Source organism: Ranitomeya imitator, chromosome 4 (genome assembly GCF_032444005.1).
Source record: "Ranitomeya imitator isolate aRanImi1 chromosome 4, aRanImi1.pri, whole genome shotgun sequence".
Classification (NCBI taxonomy): domain Eukaryota; kingdom Metazoa; phylum Chordata; class Amphibia; order Anura; family Dendrobatidae; genus Ranitomeya; species Ranitomeya imitator.
In genome coordinates this window covers 623,615,999-623,637,205 of record NC_091285.1, presented here as the reverse complement: position 1 = coordinate 623,637,205, position 21,207 = coordinate 623,615,999, and the positions used below count along the sequence as shown (strand labels likewise).

Sequence of the window (21,207 nt, the reverse complement as noted above, 5' to 3'; positions counted from 1 at the left end):
GCATTACTCCGGCCCTCTCACCGTGAGGCGGTGTTTGCACGCAGCCGAGCACACCCTATGACGTCACCGCGCCGTGCACTCCACATACCTCCGCACGTCAGGACGTTCCTGACAATCTTATTACCTGTTACGTGACGCCATCGCCGCAAGGGCTGCTGGATAACGTAGTCCGCTTTGTCTTTAGAAGCTATGTTGAGAGGACATCCGTGTACTACAATTCCCGTGAGCCACCGCGATGTAAGGCACTTTAATGAGTTGAAGGTCTGTTCCAGTGAAGGCTCCGGGGGACCCAGGGGCAGCGGGGAGCGGGTGGGTATGCACTGGGCACGCCGGTGTAAACGCTGTGTACGTATTGGGGGATGGGCTGCAGATGAGTGCATGGTACGTGAAGTGCTTCTTATGTGGAGTGTGCGCTGCATGCTGCCGCCTGTCTGTGTACAGCTGTCTGTGTGTCCGCACATCGCATGTAATGTATGTGTATAGTGCGCATGTTCTATACATCGTGTGCAGCTGTAATGTCTGTATGGCGCACATTACCCAGTGTATACACTCCTGTACATACAAGTATATGCGTGTATATCGTATACAGGTGGACATCAGCCTATATGTTATAGCTGCATGCATACATAGGAGATGTGTGTATATGTTACATTACACCTTATATACACGTGTGTAGCTATATAATGGTCATATATAGAATTAATGTGCACCTACATGTATGTATGAGGTGTGTATATCATGTACAGGTGTACATAATCCTATATGTGATATAGATGCATGCATACGAGATGTATGTGTATATAATATATATATATATATATATATATATATATAATTTGATCGGATATATTACATCACACCTTATTATAAATACATGCATACATATGATGTGTGTGTCTTATATATATTTCTACTATATAATTGTCTAAGGGTCACTTCCGTCTGTCCTTTCTTTCTGTCACGGATATTCATTGGTCGCGGCCTCTGTCTGTCATGGAAATCCAAGTCGCTGATTGGTCGTGGCAAAACAGCGGCAACATGGCCGCTCCTTCCTCCCCGCAGTCAGTGCCTGCTCCATACTCCCCTGCAGTCAGCCCTCACACAGGGTTAATGGCAGCGTTGACCGCGGTGTAACGCCCTCGGTTAATGCTGCTATTAACCCTGTGTGACCAACTTTTTACTATTGATGCTGCCTATGCAGCATCAATAGTAAAAAGATCTAATGTTAAAAATAGTAAAAAATAAAAAATCGTTATATACTCACCGTCTGTCGGCCCCCCCGGATCAGGAACCGGCCTTTCCCGCTCCTCGCGACGCCCCGGTGACCGCTCCATGCATTGCGGTCTCGCGAAAGATCGCTACGTCATCATCTCGCGAGACCGCAATGCACTCTTCAGACCGGAGCGCGCGAGGAACGTCGGTAACTGCTTCGATCCGGGGGGCCAACGGAGGGTGAGTATATCACTATTTTTTATTTTATTTTTTTTTACAGGGATATGATGCCCACATTGCTATATAGTACGCGGGCTGTGCAATATAGTATGCGGGCTGTGCAATATAGTACGCGGGCTGTGCTATACACTACGTGGCCTGTGTTATATACTGCGCGGGCTATGCAATATACTACGTGGCTGTGCTATATACTACGTGGCCAGCTGCGAACAATCAGCGACAGGCGCAGTCCGGCCGCGAATTGGCGCAGGATTTGAACCACGCTTCACTAATTGGTCACGGCTGGCCGAATCCTGTGTATCCAATGTATTATTCTAAAATCTTCATAAATAAACTACATACATATTCTAGAATACCCAATGCGTTAGACTCGGGCCACCATCTAGTACAGACCTGGGCAAGATGCGGCCCGCCTGATGATTTTTAACGGCCCGCCAGCTAGCTGTCAGTTCTGACAGCCGCCGCCGGCACCGCTCGGCCAGCCGCCAGATGCTTATGAGGGCTGGCGGCTGGAGTGAAGGCCCCGAGCTCATCCACACGCTGCGCATTGCAGCGCATACAGTTCCTCCATACGGGAGTCCTCCAGGGTCAGGATGTGATTGACACAGCATCAGGAGCCATTGGCTCCTGGCTGTGTCAATCATTCTTGTGACTGGAGGCAGCATTATGCCACCGGTCACAAGAGGCTGCGCTCCGCATCGGCCCTGTACGTCACGTGCGTACGTCACCTGCATACATCACCTGCGTACGTCACTCCAGCGCCGTGCGGGATGCTGCGGTGAAGAAAGTTGCTGGCTGATGGTCTCCGTCCTTCGGGTGAGTATCAGCGGTGGTCTCAGCAGTGGCGTATCCAGGGGGGCCCCGGGCGCAGCCGACAGTGCAGCACTATATGGGGGCCATAACATTTGTGCAGCACTATATGGGGGCCATACTGTTTGTGCTGCTGTATATGGGGCCCATACTGTTTGTGCTGCAGTATATGGGGCCATAATGTTTGTGCTGCAGTATATGGGGCCCATACTGTTTGTGCTGCTGTATATGGGGCCCATACTGTTTGTGCTGCAGTATATGGGGCCATAATGTTTGTGCTGCAGTATATGGGGCCATAATGTTTGTGCTGCAAAATATGGGGCCCATACTGTTTGTGCTGCAGTATATGGGGCCATAATGTTTGTGCAGCACTATATGGCGCAAGTGTCTGTATGGGGCATTGCCCATCATATGTATCATGGAGCCCGCCAGCTGTAATGCCCCATGCAGATGGCCTTGTTATATATATGTATACTACAGTATTGGGTAAAAATGAGTTAATTATATTAGTCCGGCCCTCTAAAACCATCCAAATTTCTCATGCGGCCCCATGGCAAAATTAATTGCCCACCCCTGATCTAGTAGATATCTATCTATCTATCTATCTATCTATCTATCTATATCTATGAGCCCAAGACCCCAGTGCTATCCACTGAGCCACTGTGCTGTGTGTATATATATATATATATATATATATATATATATATATATATATATATATATATATATATATATATATATATATATATATATATATATATATATATATATATATATATATACTAGATTGTGGCCCGATTCTAACGCATCGGGTATTCTAGAATATGCATGTCCCCGTAGTATATGGACAATGATGATTCCAGAATTTGCGGCAGACTGTGCTCGTCGCTGATTGGTCGAGGCAACCTTTATGACATCGTCGCCATGGCAACCATTATGACATCTACGTCGATGCTGTGCCCGTCGCTGAATCAGGGTACCGTCACACTATACAATTTACCTACGATCCCGACCAGCGATATGACCTGGCCGTGATCGTAGGTAAATCGTAGTGTGGTCGCTGGGGAGCTGTCACACAGACAGCTCTCCAGCGACCAACGATGCCAAAGTCCCTGGGTAACCAGGGTAAACATCGGGTAACTAAGCGCAGGACCGCGCTTAGTAACCCGATGTTTACCCTGGTTACAAGCGTAAAACTAAAAAAAAACAAACAGCACATACTTACATCTGGTGTCCGTCAGGTCCCTTGCCGTCTGCTTCCCGCACTGTGACTGCCGGCCGTAAAGTGAAAGTGAAAGCACGTCACCGCTGTGCTCTGCTTTCACTTTACGGCCGGCAGTCACAGTGCGGGAAGCAGACGGCAAGGGACCTGACGGACACCAGAATGTAAGTATGTGCTGTATGCTTTTTTTTTTTTAGTTTTACGCTTGTAACCAGGGTAAACATCGGGTTACTAAGCGCGGCCCTGCGCTTAGTGACCCGATGTTTACCCTGGTTACAAGCGAACGCATCGCTGGATCGCATCGCTAGATCGGTGTCACACACACCGATCTAGCGATGACAGCGGGAGATCCAGCGATGAAAGAAAGTTCCATACGATCTGCTACGACGTACGATTCTCAGCAGGATCGCTGCTGCGTGTCAGACACAGCGATATCGTAACGATATCGCTGGAACGTCACGAATCGTACCGTCGTAGCGATCGAAATGGTATAGTGTGACGGTACCCTCAGAAACGTGGGATTTCTACATCCTTTATGACATCATCGTCGCTGTGCCCATTGCTGATTGGTCGAGGCCTGGCGGCCTCGACCAATCAGACGCGGGGTGTCTACGTCCTTTATGACATCATCGTCGCTGGCGGCTTCGACCAATCAGAGACGCGGGATTTCCAGGACAGACAGACAGACAGACGGAAAAACCCTTAGGCAATTATATATATAGATAGGTATACAGTGCAGTCCGCTGCTGTATTCTAGAAAGGTATATAGATATTTACTACCCCAAGATCAGACAACAGAGCAGGTGGAGGCGTTGGTCTGCTCCTTTCACCCAAATGTACTTTCCAAGTTATCCCCCAAGTACCCTCACTTGTCTTCCCTTCCTTTGAGGTCCATGTGGTCAGACTCTACGTCCCCTTCTCCATGCGAGTGGCGGTGGTGTATCGTCCTCCCGGCCCCTCTCATCAGTTCCTGGATCACTTTGCCACCTGGCTTCCACACTTTCTCTCCTGTGACACCCCCACCCTTATCATGGGTGATTTCAACATCCCCATTGCCTCTCCCCTCTCCCCATCTGCTTCTCACCTTTTATCTCTATCCTCCTCTTTTGGCCTCTCGCAGCATACTAACTCTCCAACACATGAAGATGGAAACTCCCTTGACTTGGTCTTCTCCCGACTTTGCTCAGTGGATGACTTCACAAACTCCCCTCTCCCGCTCTCTGACCACAACCTTCTTTCATTCTCTATCAAGAACTGCCATCCCGCTCAGGTCACCCCCACTTTCCACACCTATAGAAACATACAGGCCATTAACACCCAGAAACTTATGATGAACTTGCAGTCCTCATTGGCCCCTATTTCCTCCATCTCATGTCCTGATTCTGCTCTGAAGCATTACAATGAAACCCTGCAAAGTGCTCTGGATGAAGCTGCTCCTCCTATACATAAAACAACTCGGCACAGACGGCAACAACCGTGGCACACGCTGCAAACACGTTTCCTGCAGCGGTGCTCCAGGTGCGCAGAACGTCTGTGGAGAAAATCTAATCTACCCGAAGATTTCATCCATTATAAGTTCATGCTAAAGACATACAATTCTGCCCTTCACCTCTCCAAACAAACCTACTTCAACACCCTCATCACCTCCCTGTCCAATAACCCTAAACGTCTCTTTGAAACGTTCCAGTCCCTACTCAACCCAAGAGAGCAGGCCCCAACCACGGATCTCCGTGCTGACGATCTGGCCAATTACTTCAAAGAAAAAATTGACCACATTCGACAGGAAATCATCTCCCAATCTCTTCATACCATGCACTGTCCTCCCTCCCCCACTGCATCTAGTTCACTCTCTGACTTTGAAGCAGTTACAGAAGAAGAAGTAAGCAGGCTCCTTGCATCTTCGCGCCCGACCACTTGCACCAGTGACCCCATTCCGTCACATCTCCTCCAGTCCCTTTCCCCGGCTATCACCTCTCACCTAACAAAAATATTCAACCTTTCCCTCACTTCCGGTATTTTTCCCTCCTCATTTAAGCATGCCATCATACATCCATTACTTAAAAAACCATCCCTCGATCAAAACTGTGCCGCTAATTATAGACCTGTCTCTAATCTTCCCTTCATCTCTAAACTCCTCGAACGCCTGGTCCACTCCCGTCTTACCCGCTATCTCTCAGATAACTCTCTTCTCGACCCTCTTCAATCTGGCTTCCGCTCTTTACACTCTACTGAAACTGCCCTCATTAAAGTCTCTAATGACCTACTAACAGCTAAATCTAATGGTCACTACTCCATGCTAATTCTCTTGGATCTCTCTGCAGCATTTGACACTGTGGATCATCAGCTCCTCCTCACTATGCTCCGCTCCATCGGCCTCAAGGACACCGTTCTCTCCTGGTTCTCCTCCTATCTCTCTGACCGATCCTTCACTGTATGTTTTGCTGGTTCCTCCTCCTCTCACCTTCCCCTTACTGTTGGGGTTCCTCAAGGATCAGTCCTAGGCCCCCTACTCTTCTCGTTGTATACTGCCCCTATTGGACAAACAATCAGTAGATTTGGTTTCCAGTACCATCTCTATGCTGACGACACCCAATTATACACTTCTGCTCCCGATATCACACCGACCTTTTTAGAAAACACCAGTGATTGTCTTACCGCTGTCTCTAACATCATGTCCTCCCTCTATCTGAAACTAAACCTGTCAAAAACTGAACTCCTCGTGTTCTCTCCCTCTACTAACCTACCTTTGCCTGACATTGCCATCTCCGTGTGCGGTTCCACCATTACTCCAAAGCAACATGCCCGCTGCCTTGGGGTCATCCTTGATTCTGACCTTTCATTCACCCCCTACATCCGATCACTGGCTCGCTCTTCTTACCTGCATCTCAAAAACATTTCTAGAATTCGCCCTTTTCTTAATTTCGACTCTGCAAAAACTCTGACTGTTTCACTTATTCATTCTCGTCTGGACTATTGTAACTCTCTACTAATCGGCCTCCCTCTTGCAAAACTCTCCCCGCTCCAATCTGTCCTGAATGCTGCAGCCAGGATCATATTCCTCACCAACCGTTACACCAATGCCTCTACCCTGTGCCAGTCATTACACTGGCTACCCATCCACTCCAGAATCCAGTACAAAACTACTACCCTCATCCACAAAGCACTCCATGGCTCAGCACCACCCTACATCTCCTCCCTGGTATCAGTCTACCACCCTACCCGTGCCCTCCGCTCCGCTAATGACCTCAGGTTAGCATCCTCAATAATCAGAACCTCCCACTCCCGTCTCCAAGACTTTACACGTGCTGCGCCGATTCTTTGGAATGCACTACCTAGGTTAATACGATTAATCCCCAATCCCCACAGTTTTAAGCGTGCCCTAAAAACTCATTTGTTCAGATTGGCCTACCGCCTCAATGCATTAACCTAACGATCCCTGTGTGGCCTATTTATAATTAAAAAAAAAAAAAAAAAAAAAAGTTCCTCGCATCATGTTCTCATACACTTTATGCAGTATTAGCCCTCTGTGTCTGTACTGCTACATACTTAGGCAGGTAACTGGTTCATGCAGCTTTACATGAACACCTGAGCCTTACACTATGGCTGGTCCGAATAACTAAAGCAATTGTTACCATCCACCTCTCGTGTCTCCCCTTTTCCCCATAGTTTGTAAGCTTGCGAGCAGGGCCCTCACTCCTCCTGGTATCTGTTTTGAACTGTATTTCTGTTATGCTGTAATGTTTATTGTCTGTACAAGTCCCCTCTATAATTTGTAAAGCGCTGCGGAATATGTTGGCGCTATATAAATAAAATTATTATTATTATTATTATTATTACTGGCCCAACAGAGGCAATAAGGCCACCATTTTGGCCACTTTTGTGAGAACTGGAGTCTACCGCTGATATTACAAGGGTTGTCTTAGGTTTGACACAAAGGTCTACCGTGCCTCTATGTGACTGCAGACTTGTGAATCCTCACATCGAGCATAGCTGCCTGTCAGGATTCTCTGGGATTGGGCGGTCATGTGAATTGAGCGATGCTGTGCACATCTAGTTGGCATGTGTCTTGAAGTATACAATTTCGCATACTTGCAGTCACATGACAGCCCAGTCTCAATGCCGACACCAGAAAGTCCTGAAAACGTATGCTGTGCGAGGTGTGAGGAATCGCCAGGCTGCAGCCACGTAGAGTGTCTGCAGATTTTCTTGCCAAACCTGGACAAACCCTTTAAGGAAACTGCTAGAAACTCTTCCAGAAAGGACAGGAAGTATGAAATGACCCCAGTAGCCAGTGTAAAAAGTGCAAGATTTGGGGTACATATATCGTATTGCTGCACATTTGCCCCCCAAAAATCTGAGGTATCAGGTACAGATAATATTGGTAATACAACCGTACAGCTTATGAAAAAATGGTTCCAAGTATAACCAGAATGAACGTCTTAATTGGTATCTTATAAATGGCGCCCATGAGAAAATGAAGAAACGAGGTGGAAATTGGCAGTAAACATAAGGCAGAGCTTGCTGTTCTTATCAGCCAATCACAGCGCAGCTTTCATTTTACTAGAGCAGTTTAAGAAATGAAAGCTGAGCTCTCATTGGTTGCTATCGGCAACAGTTCGTTTTGATAAATGAGGCCTATGATACTGTGTAGAAATTGGCACTAGCGCCAGCCCCTGTGGTGGGCACAAATCTAAGAGATGTTTTATATTGGTGCTGTGACTGACAGGTCCGACGTGGGGATGTGATATCAGTATCTGGAATAACGAATCAGTTGGTTTCCACCATTAGTGTAGGGAGTCTGGGAATGTCCTGAAATTATAATTAAAGAGGCTTTCCAGGATTATATTATTATCGTAAACCTAGAAAACCCCTTTTAATATGTGAATTTTATATACAGTAGGCATGGAAAACCCCTTTAATACGGGCAATTTGCCCACAACTTGATGATGGGCAACTATTTTAGAAGTGTGAATTAGCTTCATGGCTCCCTCGTCTGAATGGAGCAGTAGTGAGTATGTGCGGCCATTACTCCTATAGACAACAGTTGGAGCAGAGGTCGCACATGCTCACTAGCACTACACTCACACAAGGGGCTTAGCTCTTGTGATTAGTGGGGGTTCTAGCAGTCGGATGCCCAGCATTTGTACATTTATCTATCCTGTGGGTATGTTCTAAGCTGCTGTTTTTTGCACATCCTGTTTTACTTTTCTGGAAACTTGTGGATCCCGATAATGAATTCAGGTTTGAACTAATGGACCACACGACGCATAATGTGCTTTAGGGGCATTTCTAGGAAACTGGGTTAGGGTCCATAGTGATGAGTGAGTGTGCTGGGATAAGGTGTTATCTCAGCATGCTCGTGTCCTAATCTAGTATTTTTTGCATGCTCAAAAAATTATGCTCGAGTTCCCGCGGCTGCATGTCTCACGGCTGTTTGACAGCTGCTACACATGCAGGGATTGACTTTTAGGTAATCTCTGCATGTGTTAAGGCTGTCGAGTAGCCGCAAGACATGCAGCCGCGGGAACTCGAGCATATTTTTTGAGCATGCCAAAAATATTAGATTAGGACACGAGCATGCTGAGATAACACCTTATCCCAGCACGCTCGCTCGCTCATCACTTGTCCATAACTATAAAGTTCCATGTGCAATGCCCTTGTGTTATGTATCACAGTACATGACGATGGTCTCTGCTCTCTTCCCCTATACAGGTGGTCAGTGCAATGCCCCTTGTTCTGCTGGTGAGTGCCTGCTGATGGTTTGCGGTGGAGCTTCCTGCACCGCCAGCTCGTCCCCCTCCCTTGACCCCTGGACCTTCCTCACTAATGACTGGCTGGATTGTCCTGCCCATCAGCTTGACTGCATTTTCCATTCCTGGGATATGGATTGTGTAAGTACCCAGTATGATGCTCTCAGTGGTGGGTGCCTAATGTAGGTGTAGGCTCCATTTAAAGCTTGTGATGAGGTTCATTTTGCCGTGTATAACTGTCCTATGTAGAGGTGAAACTTAAAGCAACTGAGCCTCAATGCAAAGTGTATAACGGGTCAATATGGAACGACAAAAGTCACCAGCTCACTAGTGATGAGCGAGTGTCCTCGTTACTCGGGGGTCCCCCGAGTATTTGTAAGTACTCGGAGATTTAGTTTTCATCACGGCAGCTGGATGATTTACAGCTACTAGCCAGCTTGATTACATGTGGGGATTCCCTAGCAACCAGGCAACCCCCACATGTACTCAGCCTGGCTAACAGATATAAATCATCCAGCTGAGTTGATGAAAACTAAATCTCCGAGCACTAAAAAATACTCGGAGGACCCCCGAGCGTGCTCAGGAAATCTCAAGTAACGAGTACAGTCGCTCATCACTACAGCTCACCTCTTCAAGGTAACAATAGTAGCTTGATGGTTGGGTGCGATGCAATGATAAAGGTGTGAGCCGGTTCTCGGCTTGTTGGTATTTCCAGCCTTTGAAAAAGTAAAAAAAAAAATAAAAAAAATTGTTTGATCAGTCTAAAATTTCAAAGACAGTATTTTTTTTTTAAAGAAACACTTTTCTACACGATTTGAGCCCATGCAGAACCCTTAGTCATAGCACTATAACAGTGTGAACAAGCTTCTTACATAGTCTGATATGGGAGGATTTGCTGACTCCTGTCTTCAAGTACCTGACTATTTAAAGGGAACCTGTCAGTAGGATTGTGCTCAGTAACCTACTGACAGTGTCAGGTCGGAGCCGTTATACTGATTACAATGATACCTGGGGATGAAATCAGTCTTGTGGTTGTTGCTGAATCTTTATTTTCAGTTTGCAGTTACTGCTATGCCTGTGCTCCGGGGTGGTCCTGTGGGGGGTCCTCATGTGGTGCTCTGATTAGATATTCATACTGGTGGCTTCTGGCAGGTCACTGATCCCTTTCTGACCAGCCCCCTAGTTTACATAATGAATATATATATGTGTGTGTGTGTGTATATATGTGTATGCACACACACACACACACACACACACCCGTATAAGCCGACCCCCCCTAATTTTGCCACAAAAAGCTGGGAAAACTTATTGACTCGAGTATAGGCCTAGAGTGGAAAATGCAGCAGCTACCGGTAAATTTCAAAAATAAAAATAGATGCTCCATACCGTTCATTATGGCCCCATAGCTGTGCCATATAGTGCTCTGCACCGTTCATTATTGCCCCATAGCTGTGCCATATAGTGCTCTGCACCGTTCATTATTGCCCCGTAGCTCTGCCATATAGTGCTCTGCACCGTTCATTATTGCCCCGTAGCTCTGCCATATAGTGCTCTGCACCGTTCATTATTGCCCCGTAGCTCTGCCATGCCATATAGTGCTCTGCACCATTCATTATTGCCCCGTAGCTCTGCCATGCCATATAGTGCTCTGCACCGTTCATTATTGCCCCGTAGCTCTGCCATGCCATATAGTGCTCTGCACCGTTCATTATTGCCCCGTAGCTCTGCCATATAGTGCTCTGCACCGTTCATTATTGCCCCGTAGCTCTGCCATATAGTGCTCTGCACTGTTCATTATTGCCCCGTAGCTCTGCCATATAGTGCTCTGCACCGTTCATTATTGCCCCGTAGCTCTGCCATATAGTGCTCTGCACCGTTCATTATTGCCCCATATCTGTGCCATATAAAGCTGTGCCATTGCTGCTGCAATTAAAAAAAAAATGCCATACTCGCCTTTCTTGCTTGCAGCTCCCAGCGTCCGGTCCCGGCGTCTCTCCGCACTGACTGATCAGGCAGAGGGCGCCGCGCACACTATACGTCATCGCGCCCTCTGACCTGAACAGTCACTGCAAGAGGACGCGAAGACAGAGCGGCGCCCGGCGTGTGGAACGGGGACAGATAAATATGACATGCTTACCTGCTCCCGGCGTCCCGCTCCTTCTCCCGGACAACTGGTCTTCGGTGCCGCAGATTCTTCCTCTATCAGCGGTCACTGGCACCGCTCATTAGAGAAATGAATATGCGGCTCCACCCCTATGGGAGTGGAGTCCATATTCATTTCTCTAATGAGCGGTCCCACGCGACCGCTGAACAGGGGAAGAGCTGCGGCACCCAGAGACCGTGGGACTGCAGGGACAGCGCCAGGAGCCCCGGAAGCAGGTAAGTATGCCTCAGCGCCCTCTCCCTCTCACCCGCTGACCGTGACTCGAGTATAAGCCGAGGGGGGCACTTTCAGCCCAAAAATCTCGGCTTATACTCGAGTATATATATATACTAAAAAAAATTGAACCCTTCTGCAGACAGGAGCCAGCCGTGACACCTGCTCTACAGCATAATCACATTTTTTATGTGCCAATAATACATTTTATTCATGTTATTCAGCTAGAGAAAAAAAATCAATTTGAAAATGTCACCTGCGCAGTAGCTGCTATCGGTGTCTATAGCTGATCCGATAGCCGGAGGCGCCATATCACTGGAGAAGAAGAAAAAATTCCTCGTCCAAGATGGCGCAGCTGGCGCATGTGTAGTAGCAGCTATCGGATCACCGCTATAGACACCGATAGCTGCTACTGCGCAGGCGCCATTTTCAAATTGATTCTTTTTTTCCTCTAGCTAAATAACATGAATAAAATGTATTATACATAAAACATGCGATTATACTGCAGCGCAGGTGTCACGGCCGGCTCCTGCCTGCAGAAGGTTGTTTTTTTTATATATACAGGTATTCATTATGTAAACTATGGGGCCGGTCAGTGAGGGATCAGTGACCTGTCAGCAGTCTGCATTATGAATACCTAATCAGATACATGAAGACCCCCACAAGCCGCCCCGGAGCACGAGCATATCATTAACTCAAAACTGAAAATAAAGATTAAAGAACAACCACAAGACGGATTTCATCAACGCAGGTATCATTGTAATCAGTATAACGGCACCGAACTGACACTGTGTGAGGGTTTCTGTGCACAATCCTGCTGACAGGTTCCCTTTAAAAAGCTCATTCACACTTATAGTGCTATGACAGAGTCCTGCATGGCCTTGAAACGTGAAGGAAATATCCAGTTTCCGTATAACTGGTCCTCACCATTGACTTATTGATGTCTTCTAACGTGACAGAGGGGCTTTAACTTGCCCACAGGCACCTGGACCCTATGCAACGCTTATAGTTATACTCCTTTACAGACATACTTGTGACTGTCTCTACTATATCCATATTTAAAGGTGCAGTCTTATATATAACCTCCTTAAAACGTAGCCACAGCTTTGATCAGCTGATCACCACGGGACAAAGACGAGAGCCATGACAAGTCAAAATGAATGAGACCACTCAAGAAAGATTGCCAGAATGGGGGCCGCTCATGCAGAGATGCTCTCTATTGTCGCATGGAATAAGGAGCCCCCTCTGTGATGTCAATATATTGTAATGTGGCGTATAGACAGGGAGTGTCTGCATGCGACGACCCCTGTCTTAGATGGATGGAAAGCTGAGATGCGAGTAAAAGCATTCCCATATTGGTAATTTGTCGTATTTCCACACAACATGCTATAAATGTGTCATACGTAGTAGTACCACCTTGGAGAACCCAACCGAGCAGCAGAATGGCCCCCATTTAGTAAGACAAGGCTAGCATCACACATTCAAGTGGAGTGTGATTGTAGAGTTGGCAGCGGACGTGCAGGACACTGCAAACATACTTGTGGCACCACCCGTGGATATACAAGAAGTGTCTATAATGGAAAAGCCTTGATACAGAATGGCTGAAAACATGAAATATATATTACTGGTGGTTATGGGAGGCTGTGGTCAATGCAGACACATAGGGAGCAGTGTGCTGCTGGGCAGATAGAAGATGGACTGCGCAAGCAGATATAGTAGAGAGGATGTGGGTGTGAAGATGTAATTATTTCTCGTATTATGTGAGCGGTAGACGGTATGGTCAGACAAGATATCCGTGGTTTCTTAAAATGGAGGAAATGCTATACTGATATAGAGCTAACAGAAGTGCTAGTAACCATTCTTCTAGAAAAGGGCATCATGATGACCCTGGAGGTCCCTTCCAACTCTACATCCTATGATTGTAAAGGGCCTCTACCGACTACTGGCTTGTGCTATTGTGTTCTCTGGTAGGGCATATATATGTACTAGAAGGAGGCCCCCCACTCAGGGAACCCCTACATCAAATGCTGTGACCAGAACAGAGAGCTGCTCTGAATTTGGAGGATCTATCTTGTTGTTGAATTGCATGGGTGTTCCCCATATTTTGGTTGGTACTGTGTAGCGCTTCACTTTCGGTTGCCCAAATACTAGTTTTTCAACCCATGGTGGTACAACATATATACTTACTTACCGGACCCCGACATTATTATTATTATTATTTATTGTTATAGCACTATTTATTCCATGGCGCTTTACATGTGAGGAGGGGTATACATAATAAAAACAATACAATAATCTTAAACAATACAAGTCATAACTGGTACAGGAGGAGTGAGGACCCTGCCCGCGAAGGCTCACAATCTACAAGGGATGGGTGAGAATACAGTAGGTGAGGACAGAGCTGGTCGTGCAGCGGTTTGGTCGATCGGTGGTTACTGCAGGTTGTAGGCTTGTCGGAAGAGGTGGGTCTTCAGGTTCTTTTTGAAGGTTTCGATGGTAGGCGAGAGTCTGATATGTTGTGGTACAGAGTTCCAGAGTAGGGGTGATACGCGAGAGAAATCTTGTATACGATTGTGGGAAGAGGAGATAAGAGGGGAGTAGAGAAGGAGATCTAGTGAGGATCGGAGGTTGCGGGTAGGTAAGTACTGGGAGACGAGGTCACAGATGTATGGAGGAGACAGGTTGTGGATGGCTTTGTACGTCATGGTTAGGGTTTTGTACTGGAGTCTCTGGGCAATGGGAAGCCAGTGAAGGGATTGACAGAGGGGAGAGGTCGGGGAATAGCGGGGGGACAGGTGGTTTAGTCAGGCAGCAGAGTTTAGAATAGATTGGAGGGGTGCGAGAGTGTTCGAGGGGAGGCCACAGAGCAGGAGGTTGCAGTAGTCAAGGCGAGAGATGATGAGGGCATGAACTAGGGTTTTTGCAGATTCTTGGTTGAGGAATGAACGGATTCGTGAAATATTTTTGAGTTGAAGTCGGCAGGAAGTGGAAAGGGCTTGGATATGTGGTTTGAAGGAGAGATCAGCGTCAAGGATTATCCCGAGGCAGCGAGCTTGTGGGACTGGGGAGAGTGGGCAGCCATTTACTGTAATGGATAGGTTCGTTGGGGGGGGGAGGGGTCGCGTGAGATGGGGGGGAAAGATGATGAATTCTGTTTTGTCCATGTTACGTTTGAGAAATCTAACGGAGAAGAAGGATGAAATAGTAGACAGACATTGAGGGACTCTGGTTAGTAGGGTGGTAATATCTGGTCCAGAGATCTAGATCTGTGTGTCATCAGTGTAGAGGTGATACTGAAAGCCATGAGATTCTATGAGCTGTCCCAGGCCAAAGGTGTAAATGGAGAAGAGCAGGGGCCCAAGGACTGAACCTTGTGGGACTCCGACAGATATGGGGCGAGGTGAGGAGGTGGTGTGTGAGTGGGAGACGCTGAATGTCCGGTCTGTTAGGTATTATGAGATCCAGGATAGGGCCAAGTCTGTAATAGGGAATGGTCCACTGTGTCAAAGGCAGCCGACAGGTCGAGGAGGAAGACAGAGTAGTGTCGCTTGCTCTTGGCGGTTAAGAGGTCGTTGGTGACCTTAGTTAGGGCAGTTTCAGTGGAGTGGTGCGACCGGAAGCCAGATTGTAAGCGGTCAAAGAGGGAGCAAGAAGAGAGATCGGAGGACAGTTCAAGGTAAATGTGTTGTTCCAGTAGTTTGGAGGCATAGGGGAGAAGTGATATAGGGCGATGGCTAGATACAGAGGATGGGTCAAGAGAGGGCTTTTTGAGGATAGGTGTGATGGAGGCATGTTTAAAGCTTGAGGGGAAAACACCAGTTGTTAGTGATACGTTGAAGAGATGGGTTAGGGTTGGGATGAAGACTGTGGTGAGGTTTGGGATGAGGTGGGATGGGAGCGGGTCAAGTGCACAGGTGGTGAGATGCGATCTTGAGAGTAGAGTGGAGAGTTGATCTTCTGTAATGGTGGAGAAGTTGGTTTTGGAGGTGGAGGGCTGGGAAGTCAGGAGGAAGGGCTCTGGGGGTTGTTGACCAAAACTGTCTCTGATGCTATCAATCTTCTGCTTGAAAAATGAGGCAAAGTCTTCAGCGGAGATAAGTGGGGAGGGAGGAGGTGCTGGGGGACGGAGGAGAGAATTTAAAGTGTTGAATAACTGTTTAGGGTTGTGAGACAGGGAGGATACGAGAGATGAGAAGTAGGTTTGTTTAGCTGTGGCGAGTGTGGTCTTGAAAGTAGTGAGGGACTGTTTGAATGTGATGAAGTGCTCGTTGGAGTGGGATCTTTTCCATCTGCGCTCAGCAGCCCTGGAAGCTCGCCTCAGTTCTTTGGTCAGGCTGGTGTGCCAGGGCTGTCTGTTGATTTTGCGAGCTTTGGTATGTGTAAGTGGGGCAGCAGATTCCAAAGCTACAGCTATTGTGGTGTTATATAGAGCAGCAGCGTCATCCGCATTGTGTATGGAACTTATGTCTGTGAGAGGGAGGAGGGATTCAGAGAATGAATGTAGGTCAAGGACATTCATCTTTAGTGCTGCCGGTGGCTCCTATGGTGGGGAATATCAAGTGACCAATGCTGCAGCCAATCAATCGGGGCTGATTGGCTTCAGCGGTCACCAGAAACCTCCCACGGCCGGATGTAGATTCCAACAGTCGGGGATGTTGGCAGCAGTACAGGGCTCCAGTAGGTGTTTCTTATTTTAGGAGGCCCATTGGCCTAGTGATGTCACATCTCTAGACATCAGCCGGCCCCCATGTGCTGCAGGAGGTATCATCCACATCACTTGTACCGAATAGGATTGGTGCGTAATGCTTGCCCGGAGATATTTGTAGACATGTTGTCACAGGCCCCTTCACGTTTTACCCCTGTAAACACTGAGTGGAGGGTGCATCTTGTATGTCACAATGGATGTTGGTAGACTTCTGGTAATGACGGCTTATGGTCTCCTTTCTTCCAGGTACGCAATGGCTGTGATGAACCATCACGTGTGTCCTGTGGAGAACTGGTATAAAACACGCAAACAACACTTTTCTTCCATTGTATACTTATTGATCTCCATAGCCAAGGGTACAGAGACATGTATACAATCAGTGTACTCTGTGGTAGTTTGGTGTACGGGTCTCTTGTCAGTGATATAAGGATGAGTGTACGCCAGGTCATATCTCCACACGTGGCCCTGCTAATGTGCAACGAGACCTGGAATCAGTGGGACCACATCTTGGGAGGAGGGTGAAGTCAGAGGGCATGGGTAGTTCTGCATAAGAAAAAATAGGCATCTCCCACTACATACAAGCCTGAAAAATATATTGAGAATATTTTTAGTTTCCATGATATAGGCCTAGGTACTGGCCAAGCTTGTTTTAGTATGATGATCTAGGTAAAGCCATGTTTCCTTATGTACTGACATGGATGGGCCCTCTCGGCAGGACATACAACGAGACGTGTTCCGATGACAATGCTAAGCAGGGGACACCTAAGACTTGCTGCACCCTGGATGATGTCCCCCTTATCAGGTGACTTATGGGCTTTGCCAGCATGTTTCCATTCTCGTTTGCATTCAGTTGTACTGACAATCCGTTTTTGTCTTTTTTTCGGGTGCAACCAGTAAGTGTGGGACGTACCCGCCTGAGAGCTGTCTCTTCAGTCTGATCGGAAATGTCGGAGCTTTTATGGGTAAGTGCTTCCCTGGAAGCGTCATGTATCTTCACTGTCCACATTTTCCACCAGTGTCCTCCCCTTCTATCCACACTGACATCAATTCCCCTGTCCCTTCTCCCACCACACTTATCATCCCCGCACCCATCCCATTGCCATCTTTCTACCCAAGCATGTCTCTTCCCACTCTTCCCCTGCTCCCGTGTCCTCTGTCCCTCCCTCCTCCCTGACTCTCCTTTCTCTCAGTGGTGATCATCTGTTTGCTGAGATACAGTCAGGTCATCGAGCTCAGCCACAACTCCTGGCTGAACACGGTTGCTCTAATCTCCGGCTGCACCAACGCGGCAGGACTAGTCGTAGTGGGAAACTTCCAGGTAAGTTCCCAAAAGTTTGTATGTCTGTGCTATCACAGGAATGTGTTCCACTTTCCTGTAACCTTTTCTGTTGATGCTATTCTTTGCCAACTTTTTAAAGTTCTTCACCTAAATTTCAAAAATATGATTATGGTGATGACAAGGACCCTTGGCGCTACCCAAAAATATATAAATTAAGGTGGAAAACTTGTATAACTTGTGACCGTCTTCATTCTTTATCTTATACAGGGAGTTTAATGTGTGGGTACTTTGGGTAATGCAGTTTGTCATTGTTCCTGGCAGGTGGATTATGCCAAGTCTTTACATTACATTGGCGCAGGAGTGGCATTCCCAGCCGGGCTGTTGTTTGTATGTCTTAACTGCATCCTCACTTACCATCTGGCTGCCAGTGCTCTAGACTACTGGGTAGGACATCTGCGTGTCAGCCTGACCACTGTGGCCTTAATATCACTTGTCCTGAGTATCCTTTACATACGGAGAAAAAAAAATCAACAAAATGTGTATATGGGTAATGGGTGCACTGTTGTATGTCAAACGTTTTCTCTGCAGGCCTAACTATCCAATCCTTGGTTTTTCTGTGCTGATCACTGGTGAGGGCCCAGGTAAATACCTCTGTACAGCACCATCCTCCTAAACCATTCTCACTCTTTCCACCTTTGCCACCAGCTTTCTACCACCAGCAACATTTTTTCCACTTTCCTTCCCTCCACCACCGGCAGCAACATTTTTTCCACTTTCCACCACTGGCAGCAACGTTTTTCCACTTTCCACTCCTCCACCATTGGCAGCAACGTTTTTCCACTTTCTACCCCTCCATCACTGTTCGCAACGTTTTTCCACTTTCTACCCCTCCATCACTGTTCGCAACGTTTTTCCACTTTCTACCCCTCCACCAGTAGCAGCAACATTTTTTCCACTTTCCACCACTGGCAGCAACGTTTTTCCACTTTCCACCCCTCCGCCACAGGCAGCAATGTTTTTACACTTTCCAACCCTTCACCTCTGGCAGCAACATAGTCTAGTTTTTTTTCACACCTCTATCACAGACATCAGCATTCATGCCCTCTCCTTTCTGGCAGCAGCATTCTTGCCCTTTCCAGACCTCCACCACTGTTGTTTACATCTATAGTTTCCAGACTCCCGCTGAACTATTTCCTGGGTACACCACAGGTCCATCACTCGCTACAAGCCACAAAAGCTGCACTGAAAATGCAGAGTCGGAATATTTTCAGACAGCTTAAGTTCCTGCTTTGTGCCAATTCCCAGCACTTGGAGGTACTCGTGGCTCACACTTTTGAGAAGACTAGACTAAACAACATGAATGCACTCTGTTATGTCTTGTTGTATGATGCAAAATATCAGTCAGAGCTTTTTGTCATATAACATTGTCAAATTTCCTGCCTAGATATAGAGATAAGGCATAAGTAAACTTTTTTATTTATCAGTCTTTGCAAAATTATGAATTTTTGTAATATACTCCGGTACCTTATTTTGCTTCCTTCTTTCAAACACCATGCTGAATTGCTGTTTTAACTTCATAGTTCATGATCTTTTAGAAGCCGCTTTGAACTGCTGCTCCAGAAAGAATCTGTGCTCAAGTGTTATCTACAAACATATTCCCTGTCTGAGCACAGATTGGAGCAGAGGAGCTCACCAAGGTGGAGTGATTGTAAATCGTGATTGATCAGCAGATCAAAGCAGCTTGTAAAAGAACATGAACTAAGCAGCTAAAACAGAGCTTTCATCATGGTGTTTGATAGGAAAGGAAGCAAAATAAGGTGGTGATTTATATAGTTTCAAAGGCAGATTATTAAATATAAAACAAGTTTAGTTAAATTGTGAATTTTTGGCTGTGCTCAGCCAGGATTAGAGAGGACAATTTGTGTGTCCGAGTACATTACCCTTAACTTTATACCCAGGTGGCGTTTTTTTCATCCATGAAAGCTTCCTCCTTCAACATCTGGCTGCAATCTGCGAGTGGGTCTTCGTCCTGGACATATTGGTCTTTTATGGAACCTTTGCTTACGAGTTTGGTTCAGTTTCCACAGATACAATTATGGCGGCTCTGCAGAGCGCGGCTGCGCGTAGTTGTAAGTCACCGGGAAGCAGCAGCACATCCACCCACCTCAACTGTAATCCTGAGCGGATTGCCATGATTTAAGAACAATGTGGTAATGGGCCACTGACCTTACCAGTCCCAACACTCAGGATTATTTTTAAGACTTTTTATTTTTGTTTTTACCAAATATCTAAAAGAAATGTAAGCCAATTTTAACTCTTTTTACAGCCGGACAGGCCTATGGCCGTCTTGACTGGCAGCGAATGGGTCATGTAAAACAAAAGTATTCACAGTCTCACTTTTTTCATGTACATTGTCACGTCTAACATTTTTTGGTAACTTTTTTTTTTTTGTATTCACTTGTACTTTAAAAAAAAAAAAAATGTTTTTTTTACATGTGAAAGTATTTTAAAGTACTGCCATTGCTTAAAACATGTGGAACCTGCTACACCTGTAGTTATAACGCTCTAGTATTGTGCGGATTCAAAAGGAATTAGTGATACGCTTTACTTTTATCATTTACATTGACTTAGTTCGGGAAATAGCAGTCATAAAAGTGCGTCCTATAGGACGGGAGCGGAGTAAAAGCTGGGGCGCTTACAAGGTGCTCATAATGGGTTCAGTGAAATGGCCATATGCGCAGTATAGCGGGAACAGTCCTCTGAACTCAAGTTTTGGGGTAGGAGGTGAAGTTAACCTATTTAGTGCCTACTATAGTATCTCTTAATGGGCATTTGGTAGATGTCCCTTTAAGTGCCGTATTACTTTAAATGGATTTTCGGGCGACAATATTGTCTTGATATGTGGGTTCCCTTATGACGGGGGTTCATTGTTCCCGTTTGCTCTGTTGGCTAGCCAAAGGTGTCTGCGGTAAGGAACAGCAGTAGAAATTAATGCTCGCTCGTCTGTTTCTACAATTCCCTTAGACTACAGGCAAATATCCGGTGTATAGTCACTATTGATTATGGTCACAATACCTCCTTTATAAAGGGACCAGTCAGCTCCTCCAGCATGTCTGTTTTACTGAATACTTGTATTCATCATAAAATAATGCCTTTACCTAAATCTCTGTTATGATGTTCCTCTGTTATTCCTCCTGGAAACCTGGTATTACCAGTCGCCTTGTCAATATGACATGTCCCCACATAAAAAAAAGAAAAAAATAATAAATTAAAGTGTTAAATTAATGCATAGGTACATAAATTCGCCAATATACATACCCGATGCATCCGCACACTCTGACTAATACATAACTCCAATATTGCTGTAAACGTTAAAAACATAAAATGTACTTAGCGTTTTTTGATCAAAGAGTGCAAAAGCCATCCAACCACGTCATGGTGACCTTTTAGTATGCATGGTCCCTAAACACTAAATGTCTTACCTCTAGGTGCCAAAACACTCTCGTCTGAATAGGGAGTGAAAGGGAAACCAGGCATAGCTTGCAGTTAAAACCTTGCAAGTGGAAAGATAGGTGGATATGGGTGTGGAGCCATGGAGGCTGGTTTGGCACA

At 46.4% G+C, this 21,207-nt stretch overlaps 1 protein-coding gene across 3 annotated transcripts; it reads left to right on the top strand.

Moving 5' to 3' along the window:
- The first annotated feature begins 229 nt into the window (after positions 1-229).
- Positions 230-20,840, top strand: TMEM150A (transmembrane protein 150A). 3 transcript variants are annotated; one of them, XM_069766651.1, is made up of 8 exons: positions 230-309; positions 9,197-9,375; positions 16,563-16,610; positions 17,032-17,118; positions 17,211-17,278; positions 17,507-17,634; positions 17,917-18,094; positions 19,554-20,840. In XM_069766651.1, exons 2-8 carry the CDS (start codon positions 9,311-9,313, stop codon positions 19,793-19,795), a joined length of 816 nt encoding a protein of 271 aa, XP_069622752.1. In that variant the 5' UTR covers positions 230-309; positions 9,197-9,310; the 3' UTR covers positions 19,796-20,840. The 3 variants fall into 3 exon arrangements, with proteins under 3 accessions (XP_069622752.1, XP_069622753.1, XP_069622754.1); XM_069766652.1 differs by having other exon boundaries at positions 233-345; XM_069766653.1 differs by having other exon boundaries at positions 242-381.
- The last annotated feature ends 367 nt before the right edge of the window (positions 20,841-21,207 follow it).

Coding starts and splice junctions, on each gene's coding strand:
- TMEM150A (XM_069766651.1), top strand. CDS start 9,311: ATGACTGGCTGGATTGTCCTGCCCATCAGCTTGACTGCATTTTCCATT. Junction 16,611..17,031: donor GTGTGTCCTGTGGAGAACTG/GTATAAAACACG, acceptor CCCTCTCGGCAG/GACATACAACGAGACGTGTT. Junction 18,095..19,553: donor CTTAATATCACTTGTCCTGA/GTATCCTTTACA, acceptor CTTTATACCCAG/GTGGCGTTTTTTTCATCCAT.